The 22,112-nt window shown below is 36.0% G+C and overlaps 1 protein-coding gene and 1 pseudogene across 1 annotated transcript in view; both read left to right on the forward strand.

Moving 5' to 3' along the window:
- Atr (ATR serine/threonine kinase) overlaps window positions 1–22,112 on the forward strand; it is a 116,396-nt gene that overhangs the window by 80,762 nt on the left and 13,522 nt on the right. Inside the window, exons 36-42 of the mRNA XM_036192592.1 lie at window positions 3,199–3,341; window positions 7,155–7,252; window positions 8,048–8,280; window positions 9,344–9,478; window positions 14,079–14,279; window positions 15,899–16,042; window positions 20,381–20,531. Of these exons, the coding sequence (XP_036048485.1) occupies window positions 3,199–3,341; window positions 7,155–7,252; window positions 8,048–8,280; window positions 9,344–9,478; window positions 14,079–14,279; window positions 15,899–16,042; window positions 20,381–20,531 (1,105 nt within the window). The remainder of the gene's footprint in view (window positions 1–3,198; window positions 3,342–7,154; window positions 7,253–8,047; window positions 8,281–9,343; window positions 9,479–14,078; window positions 14,280–15,898; window positions 16,043–20,380; window positions 20,532–22,112) is intronic.
- On the forward strand, window positions 5,784–5,964 carry LOC118588171 (annotated as a pseudogene).

Genomic DNA, 22,112 nt, shown 5'->3' on the forward strand with positions numbered 1-22,112 from the left:
ATAAAATTTAACATGAACCTAGGATATGCCAGCCATTTTATTTCTAGATATGTAACCAAGAGAAAGAGTTCCTTAACTCCACAAAAAAACAGCAATTGTAATTTTATACATAAAAACAAAATAGGCCATCTGGTCTACCACAGAAAAATGGATAAGCAAAACTATGGTGTGGTTATACAATAGAATGCTATTCCACAATTATTAAAAATGAATTCTTCGGTGTGGGGAATATTGGTACACACACCTATAATACCAGCACCCAGGAAGTGAAAGCAGAAGGATCATGAGTTGAAGGTCAGCCTGGGCTAAATTATGAGACCAGGTCTCTGAAAAAAGAAAGTAAAATGAGCTTTTGGTACATGCAACAATGCACATGTATATCACAGACATGTTTAATGAAAGAAGAGGTATGTGATAATATGCATTTTTTTATGTTATATTAAACCAGAGTAAGTAATACATATTGATAGAAATATCAATATTTGTCTGGCCAATAGGTACAAGACAAGGCTTGTGGCAAAGGAAGGTCCACACAGGAACTCCAGAAACAGTTGTATTAATAAATACTCATTATTTTAATTGGTGTCATTATACCACAGATATACTTATTTGTCAAAAGCCTATATACTCAAGGTACATAATTTATATGAAAATTATGCCTTAGAAACATGGATGTAGATTTTTAAAAAGTACAACTTAGGAGTCTGGGGAGATGGCTCAGCAGTTAAAGTGCTTGCTATACTAGTATGAAAACTGTAATTTGGAATCCTAGAAACCTATGTAAATGGTGGGAACATGTGGCAGCTCACCTGGAATTCTACCCTAGGAAGGCAGAAACAGGACAGCTCCAGAACAGGCTAGCTATCAATGCTAGCCATAGTGACAAACTCTTGGTTTGATTGAGAGATTCTGCCTCAATCAATAAGGTGGAAGAGCAGTTGAGGATGATTTCAGAAATAAAGCTCAGGTCTACACATGTGCACTCACATGCATGCAAATACATGTATATATGTATACATTCATATACCACACACATGAGAAATGAAAAAATAAAAATGTAAAATAAAAATCAAAAGTAATTAGAATAGCATCAGAAATAAAAGGTACCAGAATAGGGGATTTAACTCAGTGGTAGAGTGCTTTAGCAATCAGAGTCCTGGGTTAGGTCCTCAGCTCCACCAAAACAAGCAAACAACAACAACAACAACAAAAATCATACAAACTGAACAGGTGGCATGTATGCATATATGTATGTGTGTGTATGTGTTACTGAAAAGGAAGCTATTAATTTGAAAGAGACCAAGGAATATACGAAAGGGTTGATGGGGGAAATGGTGTAATTATAATCTCAATTTTTAAAAATTTTTTTTTACTCTTGTGCTGCCGGGTAGTGGTGGTGGTGGTGCTTAATCCCAGCACTCGGGAGGCAGAGGCAGGTGGATCTCTGTGGGTTTGAGGCCAGCCTGGTCTACAGAGTGAGATCCAGGAAAGGCGCAAAGCTACACAGAGAAACCCTGTCTCAAAAAACCAAAAAAAAATTTGTAAAGACGTCATTTCACTATAAAATGACCTGTAAGTTTGATGCCGTCTTCATCAAAAACTAATAGGTAATTGACAATTGGAATTTGAGAGTTTTGTGGAAATGCAAAGGCTTATAATAACCAAGAGATTTTTATTTTTGTCTCTCTAATGTCTTAAGTTTTTTATTTTGAAATAATCATAAACTTAAAAATTAGGTGACAAGGAAGCACAGAGAATACCTATATGGAATTAGTTTTCTCTGATTTAAGTGACTTATACAACCATAGTTCTCTTTTCAGAAATCCTACTACTTTTGTCAACGGTGTCTTTTCCGTGTCTGGAATCCAGTCCAGGATCCTATCTAGTATTAGCTGCCATATAGCCTTAACGTATTCCAGCACAGCCAAGGTACCTTTACAGTGTCGTATGAGGTTGAATGGAGACAGAAAATAGAGGGCAATTAAAAGAGATAATCAAAATTTTAGTAAATAACTATGTCAAAGGAAATCAACAAAGGTGGTGGTGAATCATTACCACTTCTAGATCAGAAGGAACAAAATGGGAGAACATTTACTGAACTAAAGGATTATTACTGTAGAAAGGAGTCATTGGACCATGCCTTGAATTTACAGCTAGGCAGGAAGAAAACCATAGATTTTAACAACCTTGACTCACTAATCTCCTATACCTGATTAGAAGCCAGAGGGTAAACAGGCTCAATGATAGGCGTCATCAGTGCCAATCTCTTGCATCCCTAAGCATGGTGGAAAAGCTATGTATAGCACAGTAACTATATCTGTTGGGGAAACCAGAGACTAACCAGCACACATACATGTCAAGACCTATAAAGGTTTTATAGTCAAATACTTTATTCATATACAATTAGATAAACCAATAGGACAGAATAATTTTATAAACAGACAAGTTATAAATTATTATAGAGTACTGAAAAACAATTCTCAAGACTTGGTGCTGTGTCATTTAGATGTTACAGGGGAGAATAATTGATCTCTTCTTTACTCATAAACAAATCATTAGTCTAAGCTAGGGCTTCCTTTTTAGAGGTGGGGTGGGTAGTTGAAGTCACTTCTTTCGTTGTATCTCTGGTTCACCTGGTACTCAGTTGTGCAGCTCATATGAGCTTTGTACTCATGGCACTTTTGCCTCAGCAGCCCCAGTGCAACATGATGAGACATGTCTACAAACAAACCAGTAACATTAACCATAGGAGAAACTATAATTTCATAAGAGGCTCATATCATGAAGATAATCTGACCTAGCATGCCTGCACAGGTTTTGTGCAAGATTGTTTTATTTGAGGTGGGTTTTGGTTTCTGATTATCTGGGGGTTTGGATTTGTGTATGTTGTTTTGAGACAGTATCCCAAATTGGCCTGGAACTTACTATATATATCTCCTAGGTTTGTCTCAAACTTACTGAAAGCCTGCTGCCTTAGCTTCCTGAGTGCTGGTGTTATCTATCACGCCTGACTAGAATGTTTATCAACACCGTTTGAGCTTATTATTCTGATGGAATACTATCAAACCAAAGTTAAAACACAGCAACTTGAATTTGTTGTGTGCTACATACTTTTGATATTTAATCACCTATTAGTACTTTATGCTCCAGCCTAATATGAGACTTGTTTAGATTATGTATCTTATGTCTTTTTCATAGGATGTGACCTTGTTTCTGCCAGAATGGGAAGATGGGCATTTCTACCTTGCCAAGTACTATGACAAATTGATGCCCATGGTAACAGACAACAAAATGGAGAAGCAAGGTGATCTCATCCGGTATATAGTCCTGCATTTTGGAAGGTGAGTATGAGAACCACATGTTTGAGATTAAATATGGTGACTTTTATCACATACCATAGCATATTCAGGGAGTTTTCTGTTTTACTCTGCATGGATTCATTCTACCAATTTAAATGAGAGAGAATATTTTTCCTTCTTTTTTCCAATGTTTAATTTGCCTTTATTTTACATGTATGAGTTTTTGCCTACTTGACTACATGTGAGTATGTTTCCCATGTGCATGTGTAGTACTCTTGGATGCCAGAAGAAGGCATCAGATCGCCTGGAACTGGAGTTACAGATGACCATGAACTGCCTTGTGGGTGCCAGGAAGACAACCTAGGTCCTCTGCAAGTACAACCAGAGCTGAGCCATCTATCCAATCCCTGAATATTCTCCTTCATACAACTTTTTTCTTAGTCTTGTGTGTGCATGTGTAGAAAAGGTATAAGTAGGTACTGTTTTAGAAGATCGATAGTACTGGGCTACAGATATAACTTCATAGTAGAGCACTTGCATAGCATGTTTAACAACAAAAAAAATTTTTATCTGCCATTTGCTGGACCTGGTGGCCCATACCTATAATCCCAATACTCAGGAGACTGTCACAGTCATCGCTCAAATCACTGTGTATAGTATTTCAGAAGATCTTTAACTTAATATATTTAATTATTAAAGTTAATGGTAATTGAGTATTTTCTCCTAGTCAAATCCTGTAAAAAATTAACAAATAGGGACATTATTTTGAAGTTATACTAAATAAAGAGCTTGTTTTTTTCTTAGTTTGCTTTTGAATTTTAGAAACAGAATCTTGCTCTATAGCTCAGGCCATTCTTGAACTCATATTTTTTTGCTTCAGTGTGACCACCATGCTTGTTGGGAGCCTATTCTTGAACTAGGTAGAGATTGAAATGCAACTTTTTGTTTTGTTTTGTGAGGTGAGTTCTTAATGTAGCCCAAGCTAGCCTCAGACTCACTATGTAGTTAAGTCTAGACTTGAACATCCTGATCTTCCTGCTCTGGTTGAAATATAACTTTTAATTTCAGATGCCTCTGTGTGTGTGTGTGTGTGTGTGTGTGTGTGTGTGTGTGTGTGTACACATATACATATATATATAGTCATGCTTAGATTTTCTATTTGGCAAATTATTAATTTATAATAATGACATTTCATAATTCTTGTATTTATGTGCTATTATTTTCTATTGAAGGATTCTGACCTAACAGCAATAAACTTATTAAAATAATTCCTTATTTTTAGGTCTTTTCATTACTCAGTTAAATATTTCTTTTCAGTAATTAAAGCAGTATTTACCTATCCCAAGTTAAAGTAACAACACGTAGCCAAATTTCTTTTTCCTAAGAGAATTTCAATTTTTGTGAAATTAAACTCAATTTCATTGATTTGTTTCCATAGTTGTAATTACTAATAATTTTAAGTATTATTGGTTTTCTTTATTGCTGTGTTATTAAAGGCTAATTCCTGACTTGTAGACATTTTAAAATGGAATAAGAAACAAGACAATTACTAATTGAATTTTCTTTTCTAGAATAAACAATTTTTAAAAATTTTTCTTTACCTTTTGTATATATCATGTCCTTAGTATATAGAACATACTCATTACATTTCTTTTTTTTTAATACTTATTTATTTTATGTATATTAATGACCTGTCTTCATGAACACCAGAAGAGGTTGTGAGCCACTATAAGGTTGCTGGGAATTGAACTCGGGACCTCTGGTAGAGCAGCCAGTGCTCTTAACCTCTGAGCCACTTCTCCAGCCCTCATTACATTTCTTAAATCACACTTCAAAGAAGGAAAGCTACTTTACATTCATTTCTTCTGTCTTTTGGCTGTTACCATTTTTTATTGTTGATTTTATTTGTTTGTGGATGGATCTTGCCTCTCAGTCTGGCCTGTCTTAGCTTCCTGAATGCTGAGATTATTAAATTTGTAGCACCACGCTCAGCTTCTACTACATACTTATAACTGTTTGGTATTGTTTTATATTGGCATTTAAAGTTTTTTTGTTTTTTAATTAGATTTCCTCATTTTATTTTATGTTTGTTTTGCCTGCATGAATGTATATGTACTGTGTATGTGCTTAGAGCCTGTGAAAGTCAGAAGAGGGCATCAGATCTTCTGGAAACTGGAGTTGTGAATAATAATAAACCAGTATGTGGGTGCTGGACATTGATCCTGAGTTCTCTGCAAAAGCAAAAGTACTCTTAACCACTGCACTACTTCTCCATCCTCTTTATATTTTTAAAGGAGTGAAAAATAGCTATTAGGATATATATGATATATTCACTTGAATAACTATGTTAATACTGCTTTAGTGTGAATTATTGTCCTCAAAAACAGTTTAATTAGGGAATGAAACCTTAAATATATAAAACACTTTAGGTATGTAATAGAATTTGTTTGCAGATATAAAAATGAATGATATAAATATTTTTAAAAAATTGCCTACCAGGGGAGATATCATGATTACAAAGATCATGAGTTACCAGGAAGATGGTTTTCCTCAGATAAGCTTAGCCATTATACTGTAGATATGCTGACCCCCATGGTTTCTCAAATGTGGAAAACCCACTGCATAATTTGTGGTAGTAGGAGTTTCTATTCACACTTTTCTCCAGGAATGAATGGAGCTGTATGTGCAGCATACCAGAAATAAAGCAGACACACCTAAAAATTATATACTTAGGGCAAGTTTGTGGTAAAAACTCAAGCTACTGGCTTTGTGATTGTTGTTTGAATCTTAGATGGTCTTATAAATATAATAATAATAATAATAATAATAATAATAATAATAATAACCTGGAGCCAGATATTGGGGTGAAAGCTGAAAGATCTGAGAAGCAGAGCAAGCCACAGCCACCACCTATTATCTCACCAATTCCACAAATCCTCAGACTGAAATCCTCTGATTCCCCGCCTGAAAGGGTCTCAGCTGAACTGCCTTAGTTCCTGTTTCCTCAGCCTTATATACCTTTCTCAGCCCTGCCATCACTTCCTGGGGTTAAAGACGTGTGTGCTCCCCAGTATTGGGATTAAAGGTGTGTGCCACCACTGCTTGGCTCTGTTTCCATTGTGGCCTTGAACTCAGAGATCCAGACGGATTTCAGCCTCCTGAGTGATTGGGTTAAGGGAGTGTGCCACCACTGTGTGGCTTCTATATCTAATCTAATGGCTGCCTCTGTTCTCTGATCCTCAGGCAAGCTTTATTAGGGTAGACAATATATCACCACCCATGATTATAAAAATATATCTTTTCATCATCAGCTGCAAAGGAAGAAAAATGCAGAAATGTAATTTTCTAGAAATACAATGATTAGGCCTGACCAAGCTTATTGCCATGGAATACAAATGAAGGTACAGATTGTAAGGACCATTTGAAGGAAGTATTAAAAGACTTTGACTAACTCTCAAAACATCTATACTTGTTAAGGCTAACTGAATACATTATCAAGAAAAGATGAATCGGGGAGGAAATAACCTACTAGGAAGAAATATCAGTACCATTGTTTCAGGGGGTAGGGATATATCTACTGGGTGCTTGCTTAGCATGCATGAAACCCTGGTATGTGGCACCAAAGACCGACCCATGCCTGTAGTCTCTGGCTTAGGAGATAGAGGCAGAGGATTCAGGGTCTCATCCTCCCCTGCATACTGAGGTCAAGACCAGAGAGATGGCTAAGTATGTGATACCATAGTTTTTGTCAGAAGGCTGTACATAACTGAAGTGGTAGTTTAAGACCTTAAATTCTAATTCATATAATCTAAAAAAGAACTGTGCTAATCATATTTCTCATTTATATAATTGCAGATCTCTTCAGTATGGAAATCAGTTCATATATCAGTCAATGCCACGAATGTTATCACTATGGCTTGATTTTGGTGCTAAGGCATACGAATGGGAAAAAGGTATAATTCTTTATATAAAAATTTTAAGGCGCTGGGCGGTGGTGGCGCATGCCTTTAATCCCAGCACTCGGGAGGCAGAGCCAGGTGGATCTCTGTGAGTTCGAGGCCAGCCTGGGCTACCAAGTGAGATCCAGGAAAGGTGCAAAACTATACAGGGAAACCCTGTCTCAAGAAAAACAAAAAAAAATTTTTTTAAGGCACTAGAAAGAATTATAACTTTGGAATAAAATAACATTTGGCATCACAATGTCACTTACAAAAAACCAGTAATAAGTTTGATAATTAAAATGTTATAATGTTGTAAGAAACAAAGTATGGGGGCTGGAGAGAGGGCTCAGCAATTAAGAACACATACTGCTCTTGAAAAAGTTCTGAGTTTAATGCCAGTACCCATGTCAGGCAGTAGATCCAAAGCTGCTGTCCTCCACAGGTACCTGAAGTTTTTTGAAAAGAAATAAAGTGTGAAAAGAAAGGGAAAGATAGACTTTTAAAGGGGTTGTGATTCAGGAAGGAAAAGAAATAGTCTTCATTTTTTGATAACTCTTAACACTTTGAAAGATATCAGTTTAAGCATGTAATTCACCCTAAAATTTACAATGGATGATGAAACCAAATGCCTGTTAGACCTAAATGCTTTTCTTGTTTATACAAACTATCTAGCAAACTAGCTGTGGGCATGCAGATAATATATTTTAAATGCAGTTTTTATCACATTTTTTTTCTGTGAATGGAATTAATGCACTGATGTTTTATTTTGTTTTGTTTTTTCCTGTCTCAAACTGTTTTTCACCTTAGGTGGTCGTTCTGATCGTATGCAAATGAGAAATGATTTGGCTAAAATAAATAGTGTTCTCACAGAGCACACAAATCGGTTAGCTCCGTATCAGTTTTTGACTGCTTTTTCACAGTTGATCTCTCGAATTTGTCATTCTCATGATGAAGTGTTTGTTGTCTTGATGGAAATAATAGCCAAGGTGTTTCTGGCCTATCCTCAGCAAGCAATGTGGATGATGACAGCTGTGTCCAAGGTAATACATTAGTTAGTCACCACAGTGTATCCTAACACTTATGGCAAATATATAAATACTAGTTCCAGGGTTCTGACCTATATTAAGTTGGTAATTTTTAAATACTTTCTAACAGAGAAAAATTTTACCTTGTTTAAAAATTTTGAGATACTTATCAAATGAGAATTGACCAGTATGTTAAAATTAAAGACTTGAACATGTTTTTTCTTCATGAAGTTTTTTGTAAATAGTTACGATTTTTGTATCTAATAGTTTGCTTGGATGTATATCTGTGTACCACTTTCATGCCTGGTGCCCACCGAGGTCAGAAGGTGTTGGATCCACTGGAATTGGAATTATAAATGGTTGTAAGTTGCCATGTGAGTGCTGGGAATTGAACCTAGGTCCTCTATGAGGACTTCAACTGCTCTTAATTGCTGAGCCATTTCTCCAGGCCTATGATTCCTTTCTTTTCCTGAGTATTTTAATTCAAAATATTTAGTCTAATACTAAAACAAGGACTGTATTATTAGTGGGCATCTATACATTGATTAGTATATTTAATGTGTAAATATTATAGATAAGTTAGTATACAGATAAAAAGAAAATTAGAATTCAGACTATTCTTTAGTATTTTCTTATAACTTACGTATATTTTCTAATCACATTTTAACAGTAAATTTTAAATTGATAATTTCATATTTTCACTGAAATATTACATAAATAACTTCAACATTAGATAAACTATATTAATATTCTTTGAAAACACATTTTAGTGATAGGATAAAATTGTAAAATAACTAAGCATTCATTAAATCACTTGTTTGCTTTCTATTTTTCTTTTTTTTTTTTCTTTTTTTTGGTTTTGCTACATCTCTTAATATCAGATTGTTTCTTCTGTGTAGATCCCATCAAAAGAATTCACCAGTTATAGCATTAAAATTTCTTCATGGCTCTCTGGATGCTGTCAAATTGATTTCCTGTATGCTTATCATTATAAACTCACATTATGAGTCTTGTTTTAAGTTGTTCTTGCCAGTCAGGTTTCATATATAATTGTCTTGACTTTTTTTTAAATTGACAGTCTTCTTATCCCATGCGTGTGAACAGATGCAAAGAAATTCTTACCAAAGCTATCCACATGAAAAAGTCTTTAGAAAAGTTTGTTGGAGATGCAACTCGCCTAACAGACAAGCTACTGGAATTGTGCAACAAATCGGTACTGCCACAGTTCTTCCTGCTTATCACCAGTGTGAAATAGTGTTACACAAGAACTTATATGTACTGTCACAGTTCTTCCTGCTTATCAGCCAGTGTTAAATAGTGTTACGCAAGAACTTACATGTACTGCCACAGTTCTTCCTGCTTATCAGCCAGTGTTAAATAGTGTTACACAAGAACTTACATGTACTGCCACAGTTCTTCCTGCTTATCAGCCAGTGTTAAATAGTGTTACACAAGAACTTACATGTACTGCCACAGTTCTTCCTGCTTATCACCAGTGTGAAATAGTGTTACACAAGAACTTACATGTACTGCCACAGTTCTTCCTGCTTATCAGCCAGTGTTAAATAGTGTTACACAAGAACTTACATGTACTGCCACAGTTCTTCCTGCTTATCAGCCAGTGTTAAATAGTGTTACACAAGAACTTATATGTACTGTCACAGTTCTTCCTGCTTATCAGCCAGTGTTAAATAGTGTTACACAAGAACTTATATGTACTGTCACAGTTCTTCCTGCTTATCAGCCAGTGTTAAATAGTGTTACACAAGAACTTACATGTACTGCCACAGTTCTTCCTGCTTATCAGCCAGTGTTAAATAGTGTTACACAAGAACTTACATGTACTGTCATAGTTCTTCCTGCTTATCAGCCAGTGTTAAATAGTGTTACACAAGAACTTATATGTACTGTCACAGTTCTTCCTGCTTATCAGCCAGTGTTAAATAGTGTTACACAAGAACTTATATGTACTGTCACAGTTCTTCCTGCTTATCAGCCAGTGTTAAATAGTGTTACACAAGAACTTATATGTACTGTCACAGTTCTTCCTGCTTATCAGCCAGTGTTAAATAGTGTTACACAAGAACTTACATGTACTGCCACAGTTCTTCCTGCTTATCAGCCAGTGTTAAATAGTGTTACACAAGAACTTACAGGTACTGCCACAGTTCTTCCTGCTTATCAGCCAGTGTTAAATAGTGTTACACAAGAACTTACATGTACTGCCACAGTTCTTCCTGCTTATCAGCCAGTGTTAAATAGTGTTACACAAGAACTTATATGTACTGTCACAGTTCTTCCTGCTTATCAGCCAGTGTTAAATAGTGTTACACAAGAACTTATATGTACTGTCACAGTTCTTCCTGCTTATCAGCCAGTGTTAAATAGTGTTACACAAGAACTTATATGTACTGTCACAGTTCTTCCTGCTTATCAGCCAGTGTTAAATAGTGTTACACAAGAACTTACATGTACTGCCACAGTTCTTCCTGCTTATCAGCCAGTGTTAAATAGTGTTACACAAGAACTTACAGGTACTGCCACAGTTCTTCCTGCTTATCAGCCAGTGTTAAATAGTGTTACACAAGAACTTACATGTACTGCCACAGTTCTTCCTGCTTATCAGCCAGTGTTAAATAGTGTTACACAAGAACTTATATGTACTGTCACAGTTCTTCCTGCTTATCAGCCAGTGTTAAATAGTGTTACACAAGAACTTATATGTACTGTCACAGTTCTTCCTGCTTATCAGCCAGTGTTAAATAGTGTTACACAAGAACTTATATGTACTGTCATAGTTCTTCCTGCTTATCAGCCAGTGTTAAATAGTGTTACACAAGAACTTACATGTACTGCCACAGTTCTTCCTGCTTATCAGCCAGTGTTAAATAGTGTTACACAAGAACTTACAGGTACTGCCACAGTTCTTCCTGCTTATCAGCCAGTGTTAAATAGTGTTACACAAGAACTTACATGTACTGCCACAGTTCTTCCTGCTTATCAGCCAGTGTTAAATAGTGTTACACAAGAACTTATATGTACTGTCACAGTTCTTCCTGCTTATCAGCCAGTGTTAAATAGTGTTACACAAGAACTTATATGTACTGTCACAGTTCTTCCTGCTTATCAGCCAGTGTTAAATAGTGTTACACAAGAACTTATATGTACTGTCACAGTTCTTCCTGCTTATCAGCCAGTGTTAAATAGTGTTACACAAGAACTTACATGTACTGCCACAGTTCTTCCTGCTTATCAGCCAGTGTTAAATAGTGTTACACAAGAACTTATATGTACTGCCACAGTTCTTCCTGCTTATCAGCCAGTGTTAAATAGTGTTACACAAGAACTTACATGTACTGCCACAGTTCTTCCTGCTTATCACTAGTGTTAAATAGTGTTACACAAGAACTTACATGTACTGTCACAGTTCTTCCTGCTTATCAGCCAGTGTTAAATAGTGTTACACAAGAACTTACATGTACTGCCACAGTTCTTCCTGCTTATCAGCCAGTGTTAAATAGTGTTACACAAGAACTTACATGTACTGTCATAGTTCTTCCTGCTTATCAGCCAGTGTTAAATAGTGTTACACAAGAACTTACATGTACTGTCACAGTTCTTCCTGCTTATCAGCCAGTGTTAAATAGTGTTACACAAGAACTTATATGTACTGTCACAGTTCTTCCTGCTTATCAGCCAGTGTTAAATAGTGTTACACAAGAACTTACATGTACTGTCACAGTTCTTCCTGCTTATCAGCCAGTGTTAAATAGTGTTATACAAGAACTTACATGTACTGTCATAGTTCTTCCTGCTTATCAGCCAGTGTTAAATAGTGTTACACAAGAACTTATATGTACTGTCACAGTTCTTCCTGCTTATCAGCCAGTGTTAAATAGTGTTACACAAGAACTTATATGTACTGCCACAGTTCTTCCTGCTTATCAGCCAGTGTTAAATAGTGTTACACAAGAACTTATATGTACTGTCACAGTTTCCTGCTTATCAGCCAGTGTTAAATAGTGTTACACAAGAACTTATATGTACTGTCATAGTTCTTCCTGCTTATCAGCCAGTGTTAAATAGTGTTACACAAGAACTTATATGTACTGTCATAGTTCTTCCTGCTTATCAGCCAGTGTTAAATAGTGTTACACAAGAACTTATATGTACTGTCACAGTTCTTCCTGCTTATCAGCCAGTGTTAAATAGTGTTACACAAGAACTTATATGTACTGTCACAGTTCTTACTGCTTATCAGCCAGTGTTAAATAGTGTTATACAAGAACTTATATGTAATTTGAGCTTTTTTTTCATTAAACATTTTAAGTACATCAGTATACATGTATCAAATGGTATATTTTAATGAATCTTTCTACCTCCTCCCCTACTACTCTTCATAGTACTAGAGATTGAACCAGAAACCTGATCTCACTAAGCAAGGGCTTTGCCACTGAGCTACATACACCCTCTACCCTATATAATTTATCTTAATAATCTGTTGTTTAAATTTGTAACTTGTATGTCCCTCTTCCAGATATCCTCTGCATTTCTGAATTTTTCTGAAAGTAGTATTTTTAATAGTTTTCAATAGTTTTAAGTAAATGATTAAATCAACCATAAAAATCCATGTAAAATATATTAAAGCGGTCTTGGATTATATTGTCATACCCTTAAGTTTTGAAAACTCGTGTATTAACCTACATATATGATAGAAAAGAGAATGGAGGATTTTTTATTAGTTGGTTGCCTTTTATGTAGTGTTGGATTATTGAACCCAAGGCCTTATGCATAATAGGCAATCACTTCATCCATGAGCTTTAGCCCAAGCCCCTGATTTCCTCCTTCAGTGTATATTTCAGTGCACAGGCCCAGGCTGAGGGACAAAGACGACTAGTAGAGGCCTGCCTTGAACTGCTGGTAGGTTTGTAGGGGATAAGCAGATGGCCAACGTTCGGAGTAATAAGCATTCTTTTCAGTATCCTTGTGACTGTAGTAGGAAGGTGGTTAAAGGAGTGGTGCACTTCTGTGTAAGGAATTAGGGTAGGAAACAAAACAAAAGACTGTAGGAGAGATAAAAGTGTGTGGAGGATTAGTAAAGGGAGAGGTTCTGGATCAGGTAAATAGCTAGTGTCCCTTGACAAATAATTAAAATCCATTAATCACTTCTAGGTAAAAAGAGAACAGGTGACCCTATTTTTTTTTTCCTCCTCTCATGAATAAACTCTTCTCAAAAGGATAGTCGCTCATTATCTCCATTAATTCTGCTTGACCTCTTATGTACTTGACACTAGGAAAAGCGGTGATTTTATGGATACTGGCCTTGTGAGTACTTTTTAGGTCAGGCGCTTAGTTCTTCCTCTGAAACATTCAAGGCAAACTACATGTAGGGATTCGTTTCTTTTTCTGACTTTAAAGGTACTTATACTTTATATTAGATATTGTAACTGATGGTAATCTGTTGGAATATCCCATAGTCAAACACACATTGCATTGATCTTTACACTAAAAAATTCAGGTATCATTTTATTGATAACCAAAAAAAAATTATTTATAGATTTTCTCATGTCTGATAATAGGTCACTGGTTTCTACTAATCTCCTTCAAACATTAGACACTCCTATGATAAAGGAATTTTTGTTTATGAGGTAAAAAGGGTTTAAATGAGATGATTAAAAATACTTAGGACTTTGCACACTGCTGAGAAATTGAGATTGTAAAAATGAAATGTTTACTGTGCTTAAAGTTCTCTAATTCAAGGTAAATTCAGAAAAATTAAAATAATACTGTTTGTGTTGATTTTTTTTTTTCAGGTTGACGGAAGTAATTCCACATTAAGCATGAGCACTCACTTTAAAATGCTTAAAAAACTGGTAGAAGACCCAACATTTAGTGAAATCCTTATTCCTTTGCAGTCAGTCATGATACCTACTCTTCCATCAATTTTGGGTGCCCATGCTAATCATGACCCATTTCCTGGGCATTGGGCCTATCTTGCAGGCTTCGATGATGTGGTAAACTTCAGTTTTTATATAACTATAATTTTTTAATGTAGTTAAGCTTACAGCTTCAAATTAAGGTAAAAATCTAACTAAATTTATTTGCAAAGAAAATCCTAGAAATGTAGAAAAATGGAATTGTCTTGTACTGTGGTACAAAGTTAAGTGTTAAGGAATTATAACCAGCCTTTACATGCTTATATTTCACTATGACTATGTTTTCACAATTTTATTTTCCTATATTTTCTTTTGTCTTTTAAAAAATGGAGAGCAGATGAAACAAAATGTGTTTTATTTGCTTCTTATGAAGAACCAAAATTCAGATAACTTTTTATTGTCTGTGTGTTCTCGAGTTAATGTGAGCATGTGCCTCAGCCACAGGTGGTCGGTCAGTGGATAACCTCAAGTGTTGGTCCTTACCTTCCACTTTGTTTCAGACAGAATTTTAGGCTGGGTGGCCCATGAGCTTCCCACAGTTCTCCTGGTTCCGCCTCCCTTCTCACCAGAAAGCGCTGGATCATAGACATGCTCCAAACTTAGGTCTTCACACTTGGGTAGCAAGTATTCCACTCACTGAACATCTCCTCAGCCCATCCCTGTTTTTTAAATGCACTGCTGGGAATGAGCCTGTGGCCTCTTCCTTCTAGGCGTAACTTTTTCTTCTGTTCCAACTGCCCACCCATGAAATGTGGCTGTAAATGAATGTTTATTTTAAGGAAATAGTTCTGGAGTACCTCTAGGGGGAACTTTTGAAAACTCCCTATTTATTCCCAATTTTCTATGGCTTAGAACATTTTAAAACTTTTAATAATAATTTATATTTTATATTATAATAATCATGTTTTGTTTTTAACTTAAGCAGTATTTTTTAGTTTGCTTATGAGGTAAGGTTCATTTTTTTTTTTTCTTTCTTTTTTTTTTTTTTTGAGACAGGGTTTCTCTGTGTAGCTTTGCACCTTTCCTGGAACTTGATTTGTAGCCCAAGCTGGCCTCAAACTCAGAGATCCACCTGCCTCTGCCTCCCGAGTGCTGGGATTAAAGGCATGCGTCACCACCATCCAGCTGGTAAGCTTCATTTTGGAGATTTTTTTCAAAAGTAAATTACTTTCAATTTATAAACTTATTCTTTGAACATTTATATGATGTTTTTTGATAATACCTTTCCAACATTATGATAATTTTTTTTGGCATATAAAATTTTGTGACTGCTTTGAAAGGACTACCTGCATATACATGTGTAAGTACCTGTTTTGTTGACAAAGTCAGGATTTGGTTTTGGTTTTGTTTTGTTTTGTTTTTTACTTCATATCCATTCCTAATATTTAAGAATATAAATCCCTATTCATAGACAATCTTATTTTTTGGGGGATGGGGTGGTTTTTAGACAGGGTTTCTTTATGTAACAGTCCTGGCTGTCCTGGAACTCACTCTGTAGACCTGGCTGGCCTTGTACTGGACCACCTTATTTTTTAGCTTCTAGGTAGCTAAGGTAAAAGGAAATTTTGAAATACTAATTTACTACATATTCCCACTTATTCTTTTTTTAATATGATGCATAACTCAATATTTATAATATTCAAATTTAATAAACGAATTCCAGCTTTGTCTTAAATATAACATTCATTATTTTTTAGGTAGAAATTCTTTCTTCACTTCAGAAACCAAAGAAGATCTCTTTAAAGGGCTCAGATGGAAAGTTCTATATCATGATGTGTAAACCAAAAGACGACTTGAGGAAAGACTGTAGACTAATGGAATTCAATTCTTTGATTAACAAGGTTTGAAATAGTTTGCTTTTCTTAAGATTTTTTTTATTATTATTCTCAATATGTGTATGTGCACATGAGTACAGGTGTCTGCTAAGGCCAGAGGCATGAGATTCCCTGGAGCTGGAGGTATAGATGGCTGTGAGCCACCTGAGACAGGTACTGGAACCGAATTGGGGTCCTCAAAAAGAGCAGCAAGTGCTCTTACCTGCTTAGCCGCCTGTCCAGCCCCATTGCTCTTATTTTAGAAAATAATAGTCATAGTAATGTGGACTTCTCAGTAGGCCATTAGATCACTCTTGAAATGTATGTTTTCATTTCTCTCTCTCTCTCTCTCTCTCTCTCTCTCTCTCTCTCTCTCTCTCTCTTTCCTGGTTTTTCGAGACAGGTTTTCTCTGTGTAGTTTTGGTGCCTGTCCTGGACCTTGCACTGTAGACCTGGCTGGCCTCGAACTCACAGAGATCTGCCTGACTCTGCCTCCCAAGTGCTGGGATTAAAGGCATGCACCACCACTGCCCAGCTTCATTTTCTCATTTCTAAAAATTTATTTTTATTTTATGTGCATTGGTATTTTGCCTTCATGTATGTCTTTGTGATGGTGCCAGGTTCCCTAGAACTGGAGATACAAATAGTTGTGAGCTTCCACGTGGGTGCTGGGAATTGAACCCCAGTCCTCTGGAAGAGCAGCCAGTGCTCTAACTGCTGAGCCATCTCTTCAGGCCTCATTTTCTCATTTTTGTGATAAAATATACATAATATCACTTAAATCAAGTATATATTTCAGTGCCATTGAGTGTATTCACATTGTTGTACAACCATCTTCACCATACCTTTCAAAGATTTTATATTAGTATTACAAATTGAAACTTGTCTATTAAACCATAATTCTCCATTTCTTTTCCCAACCAGTCTTTAACAACCACAGTTGTACTTTCTACCTCCATTAATGTCACTACTTTGGGTACCTTATATGAACGGTCCTTTTGTGACTGGCTTGTTTCACTCAGCAGCATGTCTTCAAGATTCAGAATTTCCTTCCATTTAAAACTCAATAATGTAATTAAGGAACATTCTACATCTTTATTTATTTATCCATGAGTTTCTTTCATGTGATATTTTGAATGAGTGTACCAGTATCTGTTCAAGTCCCTCTTATCAGATTTTTGGATATATAGATAGATTTAAATTGTCTACTTCAGTTATCTTTTAATAATTATGATTTTGTTTATAGAGAAGAACTAAGACATTTCCTTAATAAAGGAAAATATTTCCTGTTGAATGGTTTGTATAAAACACTCTACTTATCTAGACTTGGACTTTCTGTTTCAGCACTAGAAAAAAATCAGGTTCTGTTTATATGACTTCAGTGTTCAAAAGTAATCATTAGCATTTTTTTTTTTTTTTTCTGTTCTCTTGGTAAGTGCTCGCTGTCTGTCTCAAAGAAATATGGGAAATCTGGTTAGCCAGGAATGGTGGTGGTAGCACCATATAGGAGCCTGAAGCAGGAAGGTTTCAAACATAGATAGGCTACAAAGAATCTAGACCTTGACTTAAATGTAGCACTCATCATCTTTAGGTAAAAATACTTGTTTCTGTTCAGAAGCCCTTTAGATCTGTTTTAAAAAAAGTCAAATACATCATGATATGTAAGTCAAAAGTGACTGAGGATTGTAGATTAATCAAATTCAATTTATTTGATTAGTAAATTTTATAAACAAGACCCAGTCTCAAAATAAAAAGTCAATTATATAGTCTTGTCTATTTTGAATTATTCTTCAGATAGGCATTTATAACTACATAGCATGAACAGTTATGGGTTGGGGATGCTGGATAAGAATGCTGAGGTCTGGGCTCAAGCTTCCCCTGCCCCTCCTCCTGAAAGACAATGTAGACTATGCTTGCTTTAACCAAATATACTTTAAAAGGTAATACAAATGGTCATTTCAAAGGCAATATGGTGAAAATTAATTTTCACTTAAAATGTTACTTGGATAAATGTTTCTTCATAGATGATTAAACCATTAAAACCAGAGCTCCTTCAATGTTTTTCTGATTTAAGTGTCAGATGGGCTGGCTTTAGTTTGTTAACTTAGTTGTAGTAAGTTTTAATACTACTGTTGAGGCTTCTTGTTAGCATGGTTAAAGAAGAAGATGTGAAGTTTCTGACCATGTTGGTTGTAGAGGTTAGACCAATTTGTACAGGAGCTTCTGTCATACTGTTTCCTGGCGTTGGTGACAACTACTTATTCTTAAAGGTTTTTTGTTTTGGGTGCTTCTTTTGTTTTTGTTTTTGTTCTTGTCCTTATTTTTTTAGTTTGAAATCCCAGATTCTCCTTGAACTGGCTATGTAGTCATGGGTGACCTTGTAGTCCTGATCCCCCTGCCTCCACCTCTCAGTGCTGGGATTTCAGGTATATACTACCAGGCCTGGCTTAAATGGTGATTTTTGGTTAGTTGATCACATTTCTGAAAGGAACAGGTAAATTGTTAGAGAAATGTGCTAAGTTTCCTTCAGAAAGTTCCAGAATTAAACATTCTGTTTGTCCTGGTATATCAGGATTCATCAAATGAGAAATAAAGCTGTCTTATACCAGATGATAACTTTGAAATAAAACAATTATAATTAAATATAAGAATATGATCGGTTGGGGATTTATCTCAGTGGTAGAGCGCTTGCCTAGCAAGCGTAAGGCCCTGGGTTTGGTCCTCAGCTCAAAAAAAAGAATATGAAAGAAATTTTGATATCATACAACTCATGCTTTTTTCCTATTTTTTTTCTCTTTTTAAATTTTGTATTAATTTTTTTTAAACAGTGTCTCCCTCTTGGGAGCAGGCTGGGAACTTGCTGCAGGTTGCCTAGACTCCCTAAGTGCTAAGACAATAAGCCTTCTCTAGTACCCCTGGTTTCTCTGACATCTTTGACAATAAAGTTTTCCTCAAGAACATCAGACAAACCCCGCAGAAGCCATGCTGCCCAGAGTTAGTTTCCTCATATTTTTATGGTAATTATTTTTTGATATATTTTATCATTCCATTCCATTTTTTGATATAGTCCTCTTGAAGCATTGTCAGCCTAGACAAGAGAATTTAAACTGTATACATTTATACACAGACTTACATGCATTATAGGGTTTTCTTTTAATTCTTTAAAAAATTTATTCTTCTCTCATATGTTGCATCCTGACTGCAGTTTCCTCTTCCTTCTCCCCTCCCAGTGCCTTTCCCCATCACATTCCCCCTGCCCTAGATCCACTCTTCCTCGTTCACCTTCAGAAAAGGGCTGGCTTCCCAAGGATATCAACCAATCATGGCATGTTAAGTTATAATAAAACTAGACACTTCCCCTAATATTAATACTGGACAAGACAAGCCAGTAGGAAGAAAGGGGTCCCAAAAGCTGTAACAGACAGTCCCCACATCCACTATTAGGAGTCCCACAGGAACACCAAGCTCTATTAGTTGTGTACACACACACACACACACACACACACACACACACACACACAGAAGGCATAGGTCTGACCCATACAGCCTCTCTGATTGTCATTTGAGTCACAGTGAGCCCCTATGAGCCCTGGTCAGTTGGTGCTATTGGCCGGTTTTTCTCCTCCTCCTCCTCCTCCTTTTTTTTAAAACAGGATTTCTCTGTAACAGCCCTGGCTGTTCTGGAATTCACTCTGTAGACCAGGCTGGCCTTGAATTCACAGAATACACCTGCCTCTACCTGCTAAGTGCTGGGATTAAAGGCTTGCGCCACCACTGCCCGGCTCTGTTGGCCATTTTCTTGTGGTGTCTTGATCCCTCTGGCTCCTATAATCCTTTCTTGCCCTCTTCATCTGGATTCTCCAAGCTCTGCCTAATGTTTGGCTGTGGGTCTCTCCTCTGCTCTGTCAGTTGCTGGATGGAGCGTCTCTGATAATACTTATGCTAGACTTTTTTGTTTTTTTAATAAATAGTATGATTCCTTATGACTTTTACAGCGAGGAAAGTAAGGATTTCTTGTAGTTTTTTAGGTAAAATTAAACCTGTGCTTAAATAGTTAACATTGATGATGTCTGTAATGCAGTAGAAAATAAAACAATATATTTTGTTATTATGGTTACAAATACTATCTTTCAAATATGGTGTTCTGTTACAATCATAGTGAAGAATAAAAAAGGGATTCCACAAGGCATTTTAAGGTTTAGAGGTAGAATAAGGAAATGACCCTATAGCCTCCTCCTTTAACTTTCAGAATTATTCATTAAAGGCTTCCATCAGCACTTTTCCTGGGAAGTGAACAATATTTAGATACATTTGACATAATAGGTATTGAGTACTATTTGTTTTTCATTTCTATGTTTTTCATAGAGCTTAAGAAAAGATGCAGAATCACGTCGAAGAGAACTTCATATCCGAACATATGCAGTTATTCCACTGAATGATGAATGTGGGATTATCGAATGGGTGAACAACACTGCTGGCTTGAGACCTATTCTTACCAAACTATATAAGGAAAAGGGTATTATATTCATTTTTACGGTACAAGTGTATACTATGGGTTTGTTAGCCACAAATCTTTGAAATATTTATCATATCAATGCACATATTTTTACCTAAGCCTAGTGAGCTTTATATTCTACATACAGAAGCATATAAGGTCTTCTTTCCTCCCTTTCTTCCTTTGACTCTTTCTTTTTATGAACATTTTATTTTTCTGAAATATTTGTTAGCAATTCTGAAATTCATGTGTCTTTAGCAAATAAGTAAATATTAGATGAATAATGAAAGATAGTTTTCTCTTTCCTAACTTGAAATAACTTTAGCAAAAATAATATTGATAGTTATTAATTATAACCCATGAGATAAAACAAGTATACCACCGGGCGGTGGTGGCGCATGCCTGTAATCTCAGCACTTGGGCGGCAGACGCAGGTGGATCTCTGTGAGTTCAAGACCAGCCTGGTCTACAAATCTAGTCCAGGACAGGCTCCAAAGCTACAGAAAAACCCTATCTCAAAAAACAAAAACAAAACAAAAAAGTATATCTTCATAGTGATGTAAACATATACTTTCATAAATAGGTAAGTAGGAAAAGCTCTTTATTATATTAAAATGGAATGAATAAATGCAGGACTGAGGAAATAGAATATTACTAACTAGTAAACACCATAAGAATTGCTGTCCAAGGCAATGACTATAAATGGGTTCTACTGTTAATAGGCAGAGTTAGTTAGTGTGGTGGTGCTTGCCTATAACCCCAGCAGTCAGGAAAGCCAAGGCAGGAAGCTCATCAGTTCAGTGCCAGTTCTTAGATTATTGAATTATAATTCCACCTTAATGACCTTTTCTTAACCTAGTTCTATCTGCAAAGACTTTGTTTCCAAATAAGGTTACCTTAACAAATTTTTGGAAGGTTGCTTTGTTTTTTTGAGACAAGGTCAAACTATGTAGCTTTGGCTGTCCTGAAACTTACTATGTAGACCAGGCTGGCATTGTACCCACAGAGATCTTCCTGTTTCTGCCTCCTGAGTGCTGGAATTAAAATTATGTGCCACCACTCCAGCTATTTAACATACTTTTTAAGGAACACAATTTAGTCCATAACAATAAGTAGTACTGATAAATTATTATAGTGTGGGTATTATACTAAGCATGTTTTATATATCATTTCATTGTTGTTATTAACAAGCCAGACTACCCAAATAACTAGTTAGACTTCATATGGTGAATAAACATCTTGAATGGAAAAAAAAAATCAATCAAGTGTTAAGGATCCCATCTTATGAAAATAGTAGAACTATGCAGTGAATAAGGTTGAAAGTCTCAAACCATAAGCTTGTCCATACACTTTTGTGTCCAGGTGATTTTCAGTTTAAGGTTTATCTTAAGAATTAGTAACTTGCCAGCACCAGATGTGTTGGCACACACCTTTATTCCCAGCACTTGGTAGGCATAGGCAGGTGGATTTCTGTGAGTTCAAGGCCAGCCTGATCTACACAGTGAATTCTAGGATAGCCAGAGCTACGTAGTGAGGCCCTGTCTCAAAACATACAAACAACAAAATTAGTTACATGCCAGGCATGGTTGGACTCATTTAATT

This window comes from Onychomys torridus, chromosome 7, assembly GCF_903995425.1.
Source record: "Onychomys torridus chromosome 7, mOncTor1.1, whole genome shotgun sequence".
NCBI classification, from domain to species: Eukaryota; Metazoa; Chordata; class Mammalia; order Rodentia; family Cricetidae; genus Onychomys; species Onychomys torridus.